Source organism: Rutidosis leptorrhynchoides, chromosome 8, assembly GCF_046630445.1.
Source record: "Rutidosis leptorrhynchoides isolate AG116_Rl617_1_P2 chromosome 8, CSIRO_AGI_Rlap_v1, whole genome shotgun sequence".
Taxonomy (NCBI): Eukaryota; Viridiplantae; Streptophyta; class Magnoliopsida; order Asterales; family Asteraceae; genus Rutidosis; species Rutidosis leptorrhynchoides.
The window spans coordinates 321965876-321985449 of record NC_092340.1 but is presented as its reverse complement, the minus strand read 5'-3'; the positions used below and the strand labels follow the sequence as shown (position 1 = coordinate 321985449).

The window sequence follows — 19574 nt, the reverse complement described above, 5'->3', positions numbered from 1 at the left end:
CTAGAAGAAAGCAGGAGGGTGAAGAAATGGAGGAGGGAAAGAAGGTAGGGGAGCTTATAATGAAAGGAATAATCTGAAATTGGTTGGTGGTGGTAAAGAAGTGGGAAAATGTAAAGGAAGGTAAAAGACTAAAATCTCATAAACTGACGTGACATTACTAAAATGCCCTTTTGTAATTAAATAATCGAATGAATAGTAAATCGATTTTCTTGATTGATATATTATAATTTATACTTCGTCTAATATTAATGGAGAGATAAATAGTATATAGGGAGTAATTTATCCCTTAGATACTAAATGTGATGGGGATGTTGGTCGTCCCCTCAAGGCCAAAACGACAACAGTCCTCCCCCCTTTTCACACTTCTATTTCCATTCTTCCCCCTCACATATACCCAACTTGCAAAAATTACACCAATCTTCAGGGTGCTAAAATGTAAATTTCCTAAATTAAAATAAAAACTTCACCCAAACCCTTCGACAGCCCGTATCTTCCGCCCCGCTCCGAGTTAAATTTCACCAAGCACTCCGTTAAACTTGAAATATTTTTACGAACAAAACGAAACTAACTACGTTTGAATAGGACATGTTTTAAAAAAACGCTAAAAACAACGACAACCCGTATCTTCCCGCTCGTCGCGAGTTAAATTTTTTCGACATCACCGTCAAACTGGAAATAATTTTATGGACAAAACGATACTAACTACGTTCAAAACAGACACTTTTTAAAAAACGCTAAATACAACAACAGCCCGTATGTTACTGCTCGCCGCGAGTTAAATTTTTTCGCCAGCACCATTAGGCTCGAAATAATTTTATCAACAAAATGAAACTAACTACGTTCGAACCGGACAGATTTTAAAAAACACTAAAGACAACGACACCGACGACACATAACACATGAGCCGTTTTCCCTTCTGTAAATAAAACTGCGTTAAATATAAATACGCCGACCGAAAACCCCCGCCGCATCACACGGGCCGGGCCCAGACTAGTTATTACTTAAAAAGTTAAAATACTTCATTATCAATAGGTTAAACATGTCAACCATTCAACATCACTGGTTAGTGGTACCTACTACCTTATCATTGTAGTTGGATCGTTACTTTAAAAGTATAAAATAAAATTAATTAAGTAAAATAATTAAATTTGAGCTATAAAAAAATTCAATTGCTTGTCTTTTGAGAGTTTCATAACTCGACGAAAGTACTCGTGTGTGTATATATATATAAATATATATATAATGAAATAAAAAAGATTGTATAATTTTTTTTTTCTCGGCAGAATTGAAAGCACTTGCACTCGTCATATGGTAGAAAGCTTTTTTGGTAAAATCGGCGAGTTATCCGAGATCAAATGGTGGCCTTCAAGACGTTATGCCTTCGTCTCTTTCGTGAATGAACTTGATGCTCTTGTTGCTGTCTCGACTCTCAATGGTTCCAAGATTTTCGGACGCCCGATCTTTGTTGGGTGGCCTATTCGCCGGAGATCGAGTTCTTCCGGCAAGAAAACCGGATTTTCTATAGGAAAATTGAGATGCAACATTACCCCTAATAAGGTAATCGCAGATTGGTTGAGACTTTCCATTTTAGTTGTGGATTCAGTTCCTATCTCAGACTTGAAAATCAAAGAGCTCCTAATCGGCTCTAAAGTTGCTGCCAAACACGTTTGTAAAATGGGGGTGTTCGCATGTGTTGTTGTTTGCACAGATCTCATTAGTTATGATAACTTGTCCGTTCAACCGAATCAATTTGTTTCGATTGCTCCGTTCTCGAACGATGCCGATGCTTTTTTCGGTTTGCTTGGATTGAGATTAAAGGCGCTCCGGCTTTAGGTATTTCGGATGTTAATGCTACAAAGATTGGACGTCTTTTTGGAGAGGTTCTTTGCGTGGCCAAGACTTCAATCCATTTAGGTAATCTCGGATCTATGTTTGCGTTTATAAAATCCAATTGTACCAAGCATATACATGATCATGTTGAGGTAGATTTGGAGGTGCCGCGTGCTTCGAGTAGTCTTGTTTGGGTTTCCGAAGTCAGCGATGTAAATAGTTTGGAAAGACATATGTTTGATGAATTTGACTGTACGTTGCTGGCCGTTTCTAACCGATCGGTGTTTGTTGGATCTAAGGTTGTTTCACCTAGTTTGGTGTCTCCGGTTATTTTAACTCCAGCCCCTGTTACAAACACCGAAGTGCCTGCTTTTGATAATGCTTACTGGGACTCAATTCGCAGTGCTATGTGCGTGAATGACAAGGTTCAAGAGGTAAACGATGTTTTGCCGACGGATGAAGACATGGATCATGTAGCTTCTGAGATCCAGTTTGGTTCAATTAAGAAGGGTGGAACCAGTGATCGGGCGATTGTTATTCCGGCTAATTCACCTTGCTTTGATTCGACTTTGTCTCCTCCCGGGGGTGTTGAAAAGGAGTTGCACCCTAAAGGTAATGGTATTGGGTCCAACTCGTCTGATTTTGTCTTTAAAGAGAACTCGGCTTCTGTTTGCATTTCTTCACGCGATGGTGGTTGAAAGAACCCGTCCTAATTCATCTGGACGAATACATTACAATTGATTACATCGCGAGGTACTTGACCTCTATATGATACATTTTACAAACATTGCATTCGTTTTTAAAAGATAAACTTTCAATACATCGAAAGTTGACGGTATGCATACCATTTCATAATATATCCAACTATAATTGACTTAATAATAATCTTGATGAACTCAACGACTCGAATGCAACGTCTTTTGAAATATGTCATGAATGACTCCAAGTAATATCCTTAAAATGAGCAAATACACAGCGGAAGATTTCTTTCATACCTGAGAATAAACATGCTTTAAAGTGTCAACCAAAAGGTTAGTGAGTTCATTAGTTTATCATAATCATTCATTTTCATCATTTTAATAGACCACAGGAATTTCATTTCCAGTTCTCATAAATATACGTCCCATGCATAGAGACAAAAATCATTCATATGGTGAACGCCTGGTAACTGACCTTAACAAGATGCATATATAATATCCCCATCATTCCGGGACTCCCTTCGGACATGATAAATTCGAAGTACTAAAGCATCCGGTACTTTGGATGGGGCTTGTTGGGCCCAATAGATCTATCTTTAGGATTCGCGTCAATTAGGGTGTCTGTTCCCTAATTCTTAGATTACCAGACTAAAAAGGGGCATATTTGGTTTAATAATCCAGCCATAGAATGTAGTTTTTAAGTACTTATGTCTATTTCGTCAAACATTTATAAAGCAGCGCATTTATTCTCGGTCTCAAAAATATATATTGCAAAAGCATTTAAAAAGGGAGCAAATGAAACTCACAATACGATATTTTGTAGTAAAAATATGCATACGACGGAACTGAACAATGCAGGTGTAACATCCCGATTTTCTTATATATGACTTAAGGTGCGTATTATTACCTTGTAAAGGTTTAATATTAACCGTGATCAATTATGTATAGTTTAAAGTGTTTATCGAGAAAGTTGTGTTGTTTTCCTATATTTTGAAGCTCTTATGTTATCGCGGGTTATAAAGGTTGTGGGTATAAGTTCGATTGGTTAAAAGTGCAAGAAAATGTCCAAAAATCGAAGTCTAGAATGTGTGAGGCGCGCTTGTTAGGGTGTGAGGCGCGCACGTATGAAGAAAAAGTGACCAGTCAAAAATTACACTAGGTGCGCGGGGCGCACTTTCATGTGCGCGGCTCACAGAATTTACACTTGGTGCGCGGGGCGCGCATTATAGGTGCGCGGCTCACACAAATTGCACTTGGTGCGTGGGGCGCGTATATAGTATGTGCGGCGCGCATACCCCTGAATCAGCATACCTTTTTATTTTGTAATTTAAAAGAAGGGTATGTTAGTCTTTTCACTTGGTGGCCGGTTTTGGGAGTCAAAAGCTGGTTCAAGCTTATCCAAAACTCATTCTTCACATTTTCATTTAATTAAAATCAAATCTAGAGAGAGATTGAGTTTTAGAGTGAGAGAGCTCATTTTGGAAGGGAAGAAGGCCAAATCTTGTCCAAGTCCGAGTTTTAAAGTTGTTCCTTGCGTCTCTAGCTACATTTTGGTAGTCTTGGTAAATCCTAACTCTATGATTTGAGTTTTAATTGGTTTATGGTTAGGGTTTTGGCCACTAGAGACTTGTATGACCCATTTGGGGTTAAAATGGGTGAACTTGAGTCATGTGATGAAAGGAAAACCCTAAATAGATGTAATCTAGGGTTTGGTCTTGTTTAATGAGAATTTTAAGTGTAAATTGTGTTGTTAAGCATCAAGACACTTGTTTAAAGTTGAAAGAGATGTTAATTGGGTCATGTTAGACTAAGTTTGTAAGTGTGAGTGTTATAATGGGTCAAATGGGTAATGTTGACCTAGTTTGGGTGAAATGGGTATGAATTACCCTAAGTTATGTTAATTGAAGTTAGTAAACTTTAATTCACTAGCTTTAGTGATTAAAGTTGGGTCTTGGCCAATTAAGGGCTGTTTTGGTGCGGTTGAGTCATTTAATGCGAATCGGGTCATTAAATGCTCAAGTATGTGTAATGTGGTTAATTTCACTAGTTGTGTAATTGAATGTGTACTTATGTAATAGGTACTTGCTTTGAAGCATTCGGAAGCATTAAATCACCACCGAGGTGTTAAGGTGAGTGGAATAATTATGCCCGTACGTATATAATGTATTTATTTGTATAGTATGAATGTGGCATTGTCGCGGTGTTTAAGACACCACATTCTAAGTAACGAGTAGTATTGTCGCGATGTTTAAGACACTACTCATGGTTGATTGACATGTGGTATTGTCGCGGTGTTTAAGAAGCCACATTGTCATGGGAGTGGAATTGTCGCGGTGTTTAAGACGCCACGTTGTCATGAGGGTGAATTAGTCGCGGTGTTTAAGACATCACCTGGGGGAATTAGTGATTACGCGGTGTTTAAGTAACACTAATGGATGTTATGAACTCCGGCGGTCTTTCGAGTACCGTTCCCTTGTATGATCGGGTAACCATGGATGTGTGAATGTGTATTTAGCATATTAAATTATGAACTATATGCTATTGTTGGTTGCTAGCTTCTTGTGAATTGTGGATAGTAGTTTATGCATGATGTTTGCATTTTTGTCGAATTGCTAGCTCGTATGAGGCATTTGTAAGTGATTGCAAGTAAGTAGGTTATATATGAACATGTATAATTATTGCATTCACTAAACGTTAGCTTACCCCTCTCGTTGTTTATCTTTTTAGATGCAGGTGCGAATAAGGGCAAAGGGGTTGTTGGGCACTAGATGTCCCTTGATGTTGCTTGTTGAAGCTTTTGAAGTTGGCCTAGCGTTTTGGGTAGTTTAGCCCCAAACCATGCTCGAAGTGTTGTTTGGATTAAAACTATCATTTTAATGGGTCGAACTTGTATTAAACTTAATTAATGGCCTCCGTGCCTTTTGTAAACATTTAGATTGTTGTATGTTTTAAATGGAACTTGGGGAATGGTTTACATCGTTAATTGGCGCGTAAACGTGCATCATTAAAAAAAAAAATTATTGCATGGAATACGGGTTGGGTTGTTTCAAGTGGTATCAGAGCATGGTCTAAGGGATTTAGGCGACTTGAGATAGGTGTCTAGACTTAGACTTTATTGTGTGTACGCTTTATGCGGGACTTGCAGGACTTTGGGTCTAATCGGGAATTATTAGTATTTTGGTTTATGTGAACTAACCTTGTGCTAATGGTTTTGCGTTGGGTTTAGCAATCATCAAGCGAGACGAATGTGGTACTAGCAAGTTAATGCGACGTGCTCGCGTAACAATGATTAGCTACCATTGTTACGGGTGCAAATCGTGTCAAACAAGTGATGTACGATGATTGTCGAGCAAGATGGGGTAGTGTGGTGTATATGTATATACATTCATGTTAAGTCCTTTTGCTTCGTCATTTAATCCTTTTCGTTTTATAGAATGAAGACGAGAAATGGACCCGATGTTGATAATAGGGGTACGAGTGAGGACGTTGAGTTCACGGCCAAGGTTAAGGCCATCTTTAAACGTTAAAAGGCGGAGTTCCTCGAGGATGTTAAGAAAATGTTTCCAGATACGATTGACGAGCAATTAGTCAATGTAGTCAAGGAGCAAGTAAAGGCCGTTCTTCACGAAAATAATGTGGGAAGACGAGACTTTTACTATAAGAACTTCAAGGATTCTCAACCTCCCACCTTTGAAGGTGAAATAGACCCTCTTAAGAGTGCCCGATGGATCTCCGATATGGAGGGGGCTTTCCGTACTTGTGAATGTACTCTCGATAAGAAGACAAGGTACGGGTGTAGTATGTTGAGGGGCGATGCTAAATTGTGGTGGGACGCGAAGATCCAACTTTATGGCGAAGAACAATGCATGGAATTCACTTGGGATGAATTCAAGAAAGAGTTTTTTTGATGAATACCGAACTCCGGCCGATCTTACTAGGCTTAAGGACGAGTTACGTTCCTTGAGGCAAGGGTCGATGGATTTGAACACTCTCAAATCCGTGTTTTTGTCTAAGACCCAATTTTGCCCGGAGTATGTCGGGAATGATAAGATGTTGAAAGAAGATTTCTATCGGATCTTGAATGATAGTTATCAAGAGAAGATAAGTGTGAATGTAGTGAAAAGTTTTGATGAGTTGTTTAACATGGCCAAAGGTTTTGAGGCACTTGTGTTGAGAAAAAGTGGCTTTACCTTGGGCAAAAAGAAGTTTGAAGCTACTAGTCAATCGAATTTTTCTAACAAGAAGTATAAGAAGGGCTCCGAGAGTGTTGGAAGCGTGAAGAAAGGTGCTTCGGGGGATTTTCCTTATTCTTGTCACAATTGTGGGCGAAGGGGGCATATGGCCCGTGATTGCACCAAACCATCTTCTACAACCAAACTCACTTGTTATAATTGTGGTAAGGAAGGGCACAAGAAGCCGGAATGTCCCGATTTGAATAATGATAGTGTTAAGAGGTTAGAGAAGGCGGCGGGTACGGCCCGGGGGCGAAACTATTTGATGACCAATGATGAGGCCAAGCATTCCAATGAAGTTGTCTCAGGTACTTTCATGGTTAATTCTAATCCGGCAAGGATATTATTTGATAGCGGTGCTAATTTGTCTTTTGTGTCGCCTCGATTTGTGCCTAAGTTAAATAAACCGCTAGTTAAGTTGAGTCGTCCGGTAGAAGTTGAAATAGCGGATGGCAAGACAGCGCTAGTGGTTGATGTGTGTGAAAATTGTAATGTTGTGTTTGGTACCGAAACGTTTAAAATCGATCTCATCCCGATGACTTTGGGTGAGTTTGATATTGTTGTTGGTATGGATTGGCTTGATCGTTATAGAGCCGATATTGCATGCCATGATAAGTTCATTCGTGTCAAGACCCCAAGTGGGGGAGAGTTGATTATTCATGGCGACAAACGAAGAAGACTCGTGCCATTATGCACTTATGCACGGGCGCGACGTTTTCTCAAGAGTGGTGGTATATGTTATCTTGCTCATATAGTTGATACTCGTGATGAGCCACCACCTATTCGTGAAATCCCAGTGGTTAATGAATTTGAAGATGTTTTTTCGGATGAATTACCGGGTGTCCAGGCGGAAAGACAAGTAGAATTTCGCATTGAGTTGGTTCCGGGAGATACTCCCATTGCTAAAACTCCTTATCGTTTAGCGCCGACGGAAATGCAAGAGTTGTTAAATCAAACCCAAGAGTTACTTGAGAAGGGTTTTATTCGACCGAGCTCCTCGCCATGGGGTGCTCCAGTTTTGTTTGTGAAAAAAGAAAGATGGTAGTATGCGGATGTGCATCGATTATCGGGAGTTGAACAAAGTGACGATCAAGAATCGTTATCCATTGCCTCGGATTGACAATTTGTTTGACCAACTCCAAGGTGCAACGTATTTTTCTAAGATTGACCTACGGTCCGGCTATCATCAAATGCGGGTCCGTGAGGAAGACATAGAGAAAACGGCTTTTCGAACTCGTTACGGGCATTTTGAGTTTGTAGTTATGCCTTTTGGTCTTACGAATGCACCGGCGGCATTCATGGATCTTATGAACCGGGTGTGCCAACCTATGTTGGACAAGTCGGTAATTGTGTTCATCGACGACATACTTGTTTATTCTAAGAGTATGAAGGAACATGAGCACCATTTGCGTGAAGTGTTGAAGACATTGCGGAAGGAGAAGTTGTATGCAAAATTCTCCAAATGTGAATTTTGGCTAAGGGAAGTTCAATTCCTTGGCCATATTGTGAATCAGGAAGGTATTCAAGTAGACCCGGGGAAGATAGAAACGGTGAAGAGTTGGGGACAACCGACTACGCCTACGGAAATCCGAAGCTTTCTCGGATTGGCCGGTTATTATCGTCGGTTCATCCAAGACTTTTCCAAGATTGCTTCTCCTTTGACTAAATTGACGAGGAAGAACGTAAGATTCAATTGAGAGAACGAGCAAGAAATCGCTTTTCAGTTGTTAAAAGAGAAATTGTGTCAAGCCCCGGTGTTAGTGTTGCCGGAAGGGGTAGAAGGCATGACGGTTTATTGTGATGCTTCTTTAAATGGGCTCGGGTGTGTTCTAATGCAAAGGGGTAAAGTCATCGCTTACGCCTCTCGACAATTAAAGGAACACGAAAAGAGATACCCGACTCATTATCTTGAATTGGCGGCGGTGGTTCATGCGTTGAAAATTTGGCGCCACTACTTGTATGGTGTCAAGTGTACGATTTATTCGGATCATAAGAGTTTGAAACATCTCTTTAGTCAACGAGATTTGAATTATCGTCAACGTAGGTGGATGGATGTGGTAAAGGATTATGATTGTGAAATACTTTATCATCCGGGTAAGGCGAACGTGGTCGCGGATGCGTTGAGTAGAAAGAGTCAACATCCAACAATACGAGTAGGGTCGTTACGCATGATCATCACTAACGATTTCCTTGTAAAGCTTGGTGAGATTCAAATAGAGGCGTATGTTCACAACAAGCATGAAGAGCGGATTGTGGGACAAATGGAGTCCATTACTATGGGCTCGCGTGGTTTATTATCGTTTCAAGGAAGAGTGTGGGTACCTAAGATGGGTGGTAACCGACAAGTGCTACTTGATGAAGCACATAAGTCAAGGTACTCCATTCATTCGGGTGCAACAAAGATGTACTATGATTTGAAGAAAGATTATTGGTGGCCCGGTATGAAGCGTGATGTGGTTAAGTATGTTGAACAATGCGTCACGTGTTTTCAAGTTAAAGCCGAACACCAAAAGTCGTACGGTAAGTTACAACCATTGGAAGTCCCGAAATGAAAATGGGAGCACATTACCATGGACTTCATTACCAAGTTACCAAAGACGGCGAGAACCCAATATGATACGATTTGGGTGATAGTTGATAGATTGACGAAGAGTGCTTTGTTTCTTCCCATTCGGGAAACGATATCATCGGAGACATTATCCAAGTTGTTCATCAAGGAGGTGATATCGAGACATGGGGTTCCTATATCTATTGTTTCGGATCGAGATACTCGTTTTACGTCCCGGTTTTGGAACAAGTTGAAATGTCCCGTTCTTATTGATTAAAAACGTTCCATATTAATTGATTTCGTTGCGAGGTTTTGACCTCTATATGAGACGTTTTTCAAAGACTGCATTCATTTTAAAACAAACCATAACCTTTATTTCATCAATAAAGGTTTAAAAAGCTTTACGTAGATTATCAAATAATGATAATCTAAAATATCCTGTTTACACACGACCATTACATAATGGTTTACAATACAAATATGTTACAACAAAATAAGTTTCTTGAATGCAGTTTTTACACAATATCATACAAGCATGGACTCCAAATCTCGTCCTTATTTAAGTATGCGACAGCGGAAGCTCTTAATAATCACCTGAGAATAAACATGCTTAAAACGTCAATAAAAATGTTGGTGAGTTATAGGTTTAACCTATATATATCAAATCATAATAATAGACCACAAGATTTCATATTTCAATACACATCCCATACATAGAGATAAAAATCATTCATATGGTGAACACCTGGTAACCGACATTAACAAGATGCATATATAAGAATATCCCCATCATTCCGGGACACCCTTCGGATATGATATAAATTTCGAAGTACTAAAGCATCCGGTACTTTGGATGGGGCTTGTTGGGCCCGATAGATCTATCTTTAGGATTCGCGTCAATTAGGGTGTCTGTTCCCTAATTCTTAGATTACCAGACTTAATAAAAAGGGGCATATTCGATTTTGATAATTCAACCATAGAATGTAGTTTCACGTACTTGTGTCTATTTTGTAAATAATTTATAAAACCTGCATGTATTCTCATTCCAAAAATATTAGATTTTAAAAGTGGGACTATAACTCACTTTCACAGATTTTTACTTCGTCGGGAAGTAAGACTTGGCCACTGGTTGATTCACGAACCTATAACAATATATACATATATATCAAAATATGTTCAAAATATATTTACAACACTTTTAATATATTTTGATGTTTTAAGTTTATTAAGTCAGCTGTCCTCGTTAGTAACCTACAAATAGTTGTCCACAGTTAGATGTACAGAAATAAATCGATAAATTTTATCTTGAATCAATCCACGACCCAGTGTATACGTATCTCAGTATTGATCACAACTCAAACTATATATATTTTGGAATCAACCTCAACCCTGTATAGCTAACTCCAACATTCACATATAGAGTGTCTATGGTTGTTCCGAAATATATATAGATGTGTCGACATGATAGGTCGAAACATTGTATACGTGTCTATGGTATCTCAAGATTACATAATATACAATACAAGTTGATTAAGTTATGGTTGGAATAGATTTGTTACCAATTTTCACGTAGCTAAAATGAGAAAAATTAACCAATCTTGTTTTACCCATAACTTCTTCATTTTAAATCCGTTTTGAGTGAATCAAATTGCTATGGTTTCATATTGAACCCTATTTTATGAATCTAAACAGAAAAAGTATAGGTTTATAGTCGTAAAAATAAGTTACAAGTCGTTTTTGTAAAGGTAGTCATTTCAGTCGAAAGAACGACGTCTAGATGACCATTTTAGAAAACATACTTCCACTTTGAGTTTAACCATAATTTTTGGATATAGTTTCATGTTCATAATAAAAATTATTTTCTCAGAATAACAACTTTTAAATCAAAGTTTATCATAGTTTTTAATTAACTAACCCAAAACAGCCCGCGGTGTTACTACGACGGCGTAAATCCGGTTTTACGGTGTTTTTCGTGTTTCCAGGTTTTAAATCATTAAGTTAGCATATCATATAGATATAGAACATGTGCTTAGTTTATTTTAAAAGTCAAGTTAGAAGGATTAACTTTTGTTTGCGAACAAGTTTAGAATTAACTAAACTATGTTCTAGTGATTACAAGTTTAAACCTTCGAATAAGATAGCTTTATATGTATGAATCGAATGATGTTATGAACATCATTACTACCTTAAGTTCCTTGGATAAACCTACTAGAAAATAGAAAAATGGATCTAGCTTCAATGGATCCTTGGATGGCTCGAAGTTCTTGAAGCAGAATCATGACACGAAAACAAGTTCAAGTAAGATCATCACTTGAAATAAGATTGTTATAGTTATAGAAATTGAACCAAAGTTTGAATATGATTATTACCTTGTATTAGAATGATAACCTACTGTAAGAAACAAAGATTTCTTGAGGTTGGATGATCACCTTACAAGATTGGAAGTGAGCTAGCAAACTTGAAAGTATTCTTGATTTTATGAAACTAGAACTTTTGGAATTTATGAAGAACACTTAGAACTTGAAGATAGAACTTGAGAGAGATCAATTAGATGAAGAAAATTGAAGAATGAAAGTGTTTGTAGGTGTTTTTGGTCGTTGGTGTATGGATTAGATATAAAGGATATGTAATTTTGTTTTCATGTAAATAAGTCATGAATGATTACTCATATTTTTGTAATTTTATGAGATATTTCATGCTAGTTGCCAAATGATGGTTCCCACATGTGTTAGGTGACTCACATGGGCTGCTAAGAGCTGATCATTGGAGTGTATATACCAATAGTACATACATCTAAAAGCTGTGTATTGTACGAGTACGAATACGGGTGCATACGAGTAGAATTGTTGATGAAACTGAACGAGGATGTAATTGTAAGCATTTTTGTTAAGTAGAAGTATTTTGATAAGTGTCTTGAAGTCTTTCAAAAGTGTATGAATACATATTAAAACACTACATGTATATACATTTTAACTGAGTCATTAAGTCATCGTTAGTCGTTACATGTAAATGTTGTTTTGAAACCTTTAGGTTAACGATCTTGTTAAATGTTGTTAACCCAATGTTTATAATATCAAAAGAGATTTTAAATTATTATATTATCATGATATTATGATGTACGAATATCTCTTAATATGATATATATACATTAAATGTCGTTACAACGATAATCGTTACATATATGTCTCGTTTCAAAATCATTAAGTTAGTAGTCTTGTTTTTACATATGTAGTTCATTGTTAATATACTTAATGATATGTTTACTTATCATAATATCATGTTAACTATATATATAACCATATATATGTCATCATATAGTTTTTACAAGTTTTAACGTTCGTGAATCACCGGTCAACTTGGGTGGTCAATTGTCTATATGAAACCTATTTCAATTAATCAAGTCTTAACAAGTTTGATTGCTTAACATGTTGGAAACATTTAATCATGTAAATATCAATCTCAATTAATATATATAAACATGGAAAAGTTCGGGTCACTACAGTACCTACCCGTTAAATAAATTTCGTCCCGAAATTTTAAGCTGTTGAAGCTGTTGACGAATCTTCTGGAAATAGATGCGGGTATTTCTTCTTCATCTGATCTTCACGCTCCCAGGTGAACTCGGGTCCTCTACGAGCATTCCATCGAACCTTAACAATTGGTATCTTATTTTGCTTAAGTCTTTTAACCTCACGATCCATTATTTCGACGGGTTCTTCGATGAATTGAAGTTTTTCGTTGATTTGGATTTCATCTAACGGAATAGTGAGATCTTCTTTAGCAAAACATTTCTTCAAATTCGAGACGTGGAAAGTGTTATGTACAGCCGCGAGTTGTTGAGGTAACTCAAGTCGGTAAGCTACTGGTCCGACACGATCAATAATCTTGAATGGTCCAATATACCTTGGATTTAATTTCCCTCGTTTACCAAATCGAACAACGCCTTTCCAAGGTGCAACTTTAAGCATGACCATCTCTCCAATTTCAAATTCTATATCTTTTCTTTTAATGTCAGCGTAGCTCTTTTGTCGACTTTGGGCGGTTTTCAACCGTTGTTGAATTTGGATGATCTTCTCGGTAGTTTCTTGTATAATCTCCGGACCCGTAATCTGTCTATCCCCCACTTCACTCCAACAAATCGGAGACCTGCACTTTCTACCATAAAGTGCTTCAAACGGCGCCATCTCAATGCTTGAATGGTAGCTGTTGTTGTAGGAAAATTCTGCTAACGGTAGATGTCGATCCCAACTGTTTCCGAAATCAATAACACATGCTCGTAGCATGTCTTCAAGCGTTTGTATCGTCCTTTCGCTCTGCCCATCAGTTTGTGGATGATAGGCAGTACTCATGTCTAGACGAGTTCCTAATGCTTGCTGTAATGTCTGCCAGAATCTTGAAATAAATCTGCCATCCCTATCGGAGATAATAGAGATTGGTATTCCATGTCTGGAGATGACTTTCTTCAAATACAGTCGTGCTAACTTCTCCATCTTGTCATCTTCTCTTATTGGCAGGAAGTGTGCTGATTTGGTGAGACGATCAACTATTACCCAAATAGTATCAAAACCACTTGCAGTCCTTGGCAATTTAGTGATGAAATCCATGGTAATGTTTTCCCATTTCCATTCCGGGATTTCGGGTTGTTGAAGTAGACCTGATGGTTTCTGATGCTCAGCTTTGACCTTAGAACACGTCAAACATTCTCCTACGTATTTAGCAACATCGGCTTTCATACCCGGCCACCAAAAATGTTTCTTGAGATCCTTGTACATCTTCCCCGTTCCAGGATGTATTGAGTATCTGGTTTTATGAGCTTCTCTAAGTACCATTTCTCTCATATCTCCAAATTTTGGTACCCAAATCCTTTCAGCCCTATACCGGGTTCCGTGTTCCCGAATATTAAGATGCTTCTCCGATCCTTTGGGTATTTCATCCTTTAAATTTCCCTCTTTTAAAACTCCTTGTTGCGCCTCCTTTATTTGAGTAGTAAGGTTATTATGAATCATTATATTCATAGATTTTACTCGAATGGGTTCTCTGTCCTTCCTGCTCAAGGCATCGGCTACCACATTTGCCTTCCCCGGGTGGTAACGAATCTCAAAGTCGTAATCATTCAATAATTCAATCCACCTACGCTGCCTCATATTCAGTTGTTTCTGATTAAATATGTGTTGAAGACTTTTTTGGTCGGTATATATAATACTTTTGACCCCATATAAGTAGTGCCTCCAAGTCTTTAATGCAAAAACAACCGCGCCTAATTCCAAATCATGCGTCGTATAATTTTGTTCGTGAATCTTCAATTGTCTAGACGCATAAGCAATCACCTTCGTTCGTTGCATTAATACACAACCGAGACCTTGCTTTGATGCATCACAATAAATCACAAAATCATCATTCCCTTCAGGCAATGACAATATAGGTGCCGTAGTTAGCTTTTTCTTCAATAACTGAAACGCTTTCTCTTGTTCATCATTCCATTCAAATTTCTTCCCTTTATGCGTTAATGTAGTCAAGGGTTTTGCTATTCTGGAAAAGTCTTGGATGAACCTTCTGTAGTAACCAGCTAGTCCTAAAAACTGGCGTATGTGTTTCGGAGTTTTTGGGGTTTCCCACTTTTCAACAGTTTCTATCTTTGCCGGATCCACCTTAATACCTTCTTTGTTCACTATGTGACCGAGGAATTGAACTTCTTCCAACCAAAATGCACACTTTGAAAACTTAGCGTACAATTCTTCCTTCCTCAATACTTCTAACACCTTTCTCAAATGTTCACCGTGTTCTTGGTCATTCTTTGAGTAAATAAGTATGTCATCAATGAAAACAATGACAAACTTGTCAAGGTATGGTCCACACACTCGGTTCATAAGGTCCATGAACACAGCTGGTGCATTAGTTAAACCAAACGGCATGACCATAAACTCGTAATGACCGTAACGTGTTCTGAAAGCAGTCTTTGGAATATCATCTTCTTTCACCCGCATTTGATGATACCCGGAACGTAAGTCAATCTTTGAATAAACAGACGAGTCTTGTAGTTGATCAAATAAGTCGTCGATTCTCGGTAGTGGGTAGCGGTTCTTGATGGTAAGTTTGTTCAACTCTCTGTAGTCGATACACAACCTGAATGTACCATCTTTCTTCTTGACAAACAAAACAGGAGCTCCCCACGGTGATGTGCTTGGTCGAATGAAACCACGCTCTAAAAGTTCTTGTAATTGGCTTTGCAGTTCTTTCATCTCGCTGGGTGCTAGTCTGTAAGGAGCACGAGCTATTGGTGCAGCTCCTGGTACAAGATCTATTTGAAATTCAACGGATCGATGTGGGGGTAATCCCGGTAATTCTTTCGGAAATACATCGGGAAATTCTTTTGCGATGGGAACATCATTGATGCTCTTTTCTTCAGTTTGTACTTTCTCGACGTGTGCTAGAACAGCATAGCAACCTTTTCTTATTAGTTTTTGTGCCTTCAAGTTACTAATAAGATGTAGCTTCGTGTTGCCCTTTTCTCCGTACACCATTAAGGGTTTTCCTTTTTCTCGTATAATGCGAATTGCATTTTTGTAACAAACGATCTCTGCTTTCACTTCTTTCAACCAGTCCATACCGATTATCACATCAAAACTCCCTAACTCTACTGGTATCAAATCAATCTTAAATGTTTCGCTAACCAGTTTAATTTCTCGATTCCGACATATATTATCTGCTGAAATTAATTTACCATTTGCTAATTCGAGTAAAAATTTACTATCCAAAGGCGTCAATGGACAACTTAATTTAGCACAAAAATCTCTACTCATATAGCTTCTATCTGCACCCGAATCAAATAAAACGTAAGCAGATTTATTGTCAATAAGAAACGTACCCGTAACAAGCTCCGGGTCTTCCTGTGCATCTGCCACATTAATATTGAAAACTCTTCTGCGGCCTTGTCCATTCGTGTTCTCCTGGTTCGGGCAATTTCTAATAATGTGGCCCGGTTTTCCACATTTATAACAAACTACATTGGCATAACTTGCTCCGACACTACTTGCTCCGCCATTACTCGTTCCGACACCATTTGTTCCTTTCGTTCTATTAACCCCTGGTCCGTAGACCTCACACTTCGCCGCGCTATGACCATTTCTTTTACACTTGTTGCAAAATTTGGTGCAGAACCCCGAGTGATTCTTTTCACACCTTTGGCATAGCTGCTTCTGATTGTTGTTGTTGTTGCGGTTATTATTGTTGTTGGGATGATTGTTGTAGTTGCTGTTGTTGTTGTTGTTGTTGTTGTTGTTGTTGTTGTTGTTGTTGTTGTTGGGCCGTTTATTGTAGTTGCGATTGATGTTACGATTGTTGGGATAATTGTTGCGATTATTGTTGTAATTGCTGTTGTTGTTGTATTGGTGATTCTTATCACCGTTTTCCTCCCACTTTCTTTTGACTTGCTTCACATTGGCCTCTTCAGCAGTCTGTTCTTTAATTCTTTCTTCAATTTGGTTCACTAGTTTGTGAGCCATTCTACATGCCTGTTGTATGGAGGCGGGCTCGTGTGAACTTATATCTTCTTGGATTCTTTTCGGTAATCCTTTCACAAACGCGTCGATCTTCTCTTCCTCATCTTCGAATGCTCCCGGACACAATAGGCACAATTCTGTGAATCGTCTTTCGTACGTGGTAATATCAAATCCTTGGGTTCGTAACCCTCTAAGTTCTGTCTTGAGCTTATTGACCTCGGTTCTGGGACGGTACTTCTCGTTCATCAAGTGCTTGAATGCTGACCACGGTAGTGCGTACGCATCGTCTTGTCCCACTTGCTCTAGATAGGTATTCCACCATGTTAACGCAGAACCTGTGAAGGTATGCGTAGCGTACTTCACTTTGTCCTCTTCAGTACACTTACTTATGGCAAACACCGATTCGACCTTCTCGGTCCACCGTTTCAATCCGATCGGTCCTTCGGTTCCATCAAATTCCAAAGGTTTGCAGGCAGTAAATTCTTTGTAGGTGCATCCTACACGATTTCCTGTACTGCTAGATCCAAGGTTATTGTTGGTATGTAGCGCAGCCTGTACTGCAGCTATGTTTGAAGCTAGAAAAGTACGGAATTCCTCTTCATTCATATTCACGGTGTGTCGAGTAGTCGGTGCCATTTCCTTCAAAATAGTCAAATGGAACAAGTTAATCATACAGAATATTAAGAGTAGTTAATAGTATTTCGTAGCATAATATGAACTCATTTATAAAAGCTTTTTCTTCATATTAGCGTTTTATAAGTTTAAATTCGGGTAGTACCTACCCGTTAAGTTCATACTTAGTAGCTAATATACAATTCAACTACTACAATTCTATATGAAAAACTGATTATAATAATATTTCGCGTTCAAACTTTTACACAATATTTTACAAACTTACAATACCGCTTATTTTACATATAGCATGAAATATAGCACACAATAAATTTGATACAAGATGGTTGTGAAGATAATTCTAGCTAGTACACAAGTCGTTCAGCAAAGGCAATAAAGACACGTAATTCATACGTCCAGAAACAAGTCATGCATTCTGGTTTTACTAGGATTACTTCCCATCCTTGGTCTTGTGGAACATAACCGTTATGGCCGTTGATAAGACAGCGTGTTGTAACGTCGTCAAAAGGGCGAGGGTTACGTAATGTCCAACAGTCCCGTAACAATCTAAAAACCTCATTTCTTACCCCAATTACCGACTCCGTCACTTGTGGGAACGTTTTGTTTAATAGTTGTAGCCCGATGTTCTTGTTCTCACTTTGGTGAGAAGCGAACATTACTAATCCGTAAGCATAACATGCTTCTTTATGTTGCATGTTAGCCGCTTTTTCTAAATCACGAAGTCCAATATTCGGATATATTGAGTCAAAATAATTTCTTAACCCATTGCGTAAAATAGCATTTGGGTTCCCCGTAATATATGCGTCAAAGTAAACACATCGTAACTTATTGGTTTCCCAATGTGATATCCCCCATCTTTCAAACGAAAGTCTCTTATAAACCAAGACATTCTTGGAACGTTCTTCGAATGTCTTACAAACTGATCTCGCCTTAAATAGTTGTGCCGAAGAATTCTGACCGACTCTAGACAAGATTTCATCAATCATGTCTCCGGGTAGGTCTGTTAAAATATTGGGTTGTCTATCCATTTTGTGTTTTTATACTGTAAAATAGACAAGAGTTAGATTCATAAAAAAATACTTATTAATACAAGCAATTTTTACATATATCATAAAGCATAAGCATACTATATTACATATATTACACCACACGAATACAACTATCTTATTCCGACTCGCTTGTTTCTTCTTCTTCGGTTTTGGTTCGTTTTGCCAAGTTTCTAGGGATATATGATGTTCCCCTAATACGAGCCGTCGTGATCCACATTGGTTTAGAAAAACCTAGTGGTTTAGAGGTTCCCGGGTCATTGTTACAACTTAAGGACTTCGGAGGTTGACGATACATATAAAGTTCATCGGGGTTGGAATTAGATTTCTCTATTTTTATGCCCTTTCCCTTATTATTTTCTTTTTCCTTTTTAAATTCAGTTGGGGTAATTTCTATAACATCTTCGGAATTCTCATCGGAATCCGATTCATCGGAGAATTGGTAATCCTCCCAATATTTTGCTTCCTTGGCGGAAACACCATTGACCATAATTAACCTTGGTCGGTTGGTTGAGGATTTTCTTTTACTTAACCGTTTTATTATTTCCCCCACCGGTTCTATTTCTTCATCCGGTTCCGATTCTTCTTCCGGTTCCGATTCTTCTTCCGGTTCCCACTCTTCTTCCGGTTCCTCTTCAGGAACTTGTGAATCAGTCCACGAATCAATCCAATTTACATTTGACTCTTCATTATTATTAGGTGAGTCAATGGGACTTGTTCTAGAGGTAGACATCTATCACATAATATCAAACGCGTTAAGAGATTAATATATCACATAATATTCACATGTTAAAAATATATAGTTTCCAACAAAATTTGTTAAGCAATCATTTTTCAAGTAAACACGGTCGAAGTCCAGACTTACTAATGCATCCTAACAAACTCGATAAGACACACTAATGCAAAATTCTGGTTCTCTAAGACCAACGCTCTGATACCAACTGAAATGTCCCGTTCTTATTGATTAAAAACGTTCCATATTAATTGATTTCGTTGCGAGGTTTTGACCTCTATATGAGACGTTTTTCAAAGACTGCATTCATTTTAAAACAAACCATAACCTTTATTTCATCAATAAAGGTTTAAAA

The 19574-nt window shown here is 38.2% G+C and overlaps 1 protein-coding gene across 1 annotated transcript; it reads left to right on the top strand.

Annotated features, from left to right (window-relative positions):
- The first annotated feature begins 1288 nt into the window (after nt 1-1288).
- LOC139864906 (uncharacterized) lies at nt 1289-5283 on the top strand. Its single transcript, XM_071853472.1, has 2 exons — nt 1289-2583; nt 5256-5283. The coding sequence occupies exon 1, from the start codon at nt 1929-1931 to the stop codon at nt 2526-2528; it is 600 nt and encodes a 199-aa protein (XP_071709573.1). The 5' UTR covers nt 1289-1928; the 3' UTR covers nt 2529-2583; nt 5256-5283.
- The last annotated feature ends 14291 nt before the right edge of the window (nt 5284-19574 follow it).

What these genes read in the sequence shown, in the direction of transcription:
- LOC139864906 (XM_071853472.1), top strand. Translation starts at nt 1,929, where the DNA reads ATGTTTGCGTTTATAAAATCCAATTGTACCAAGCATATACATGATCAT.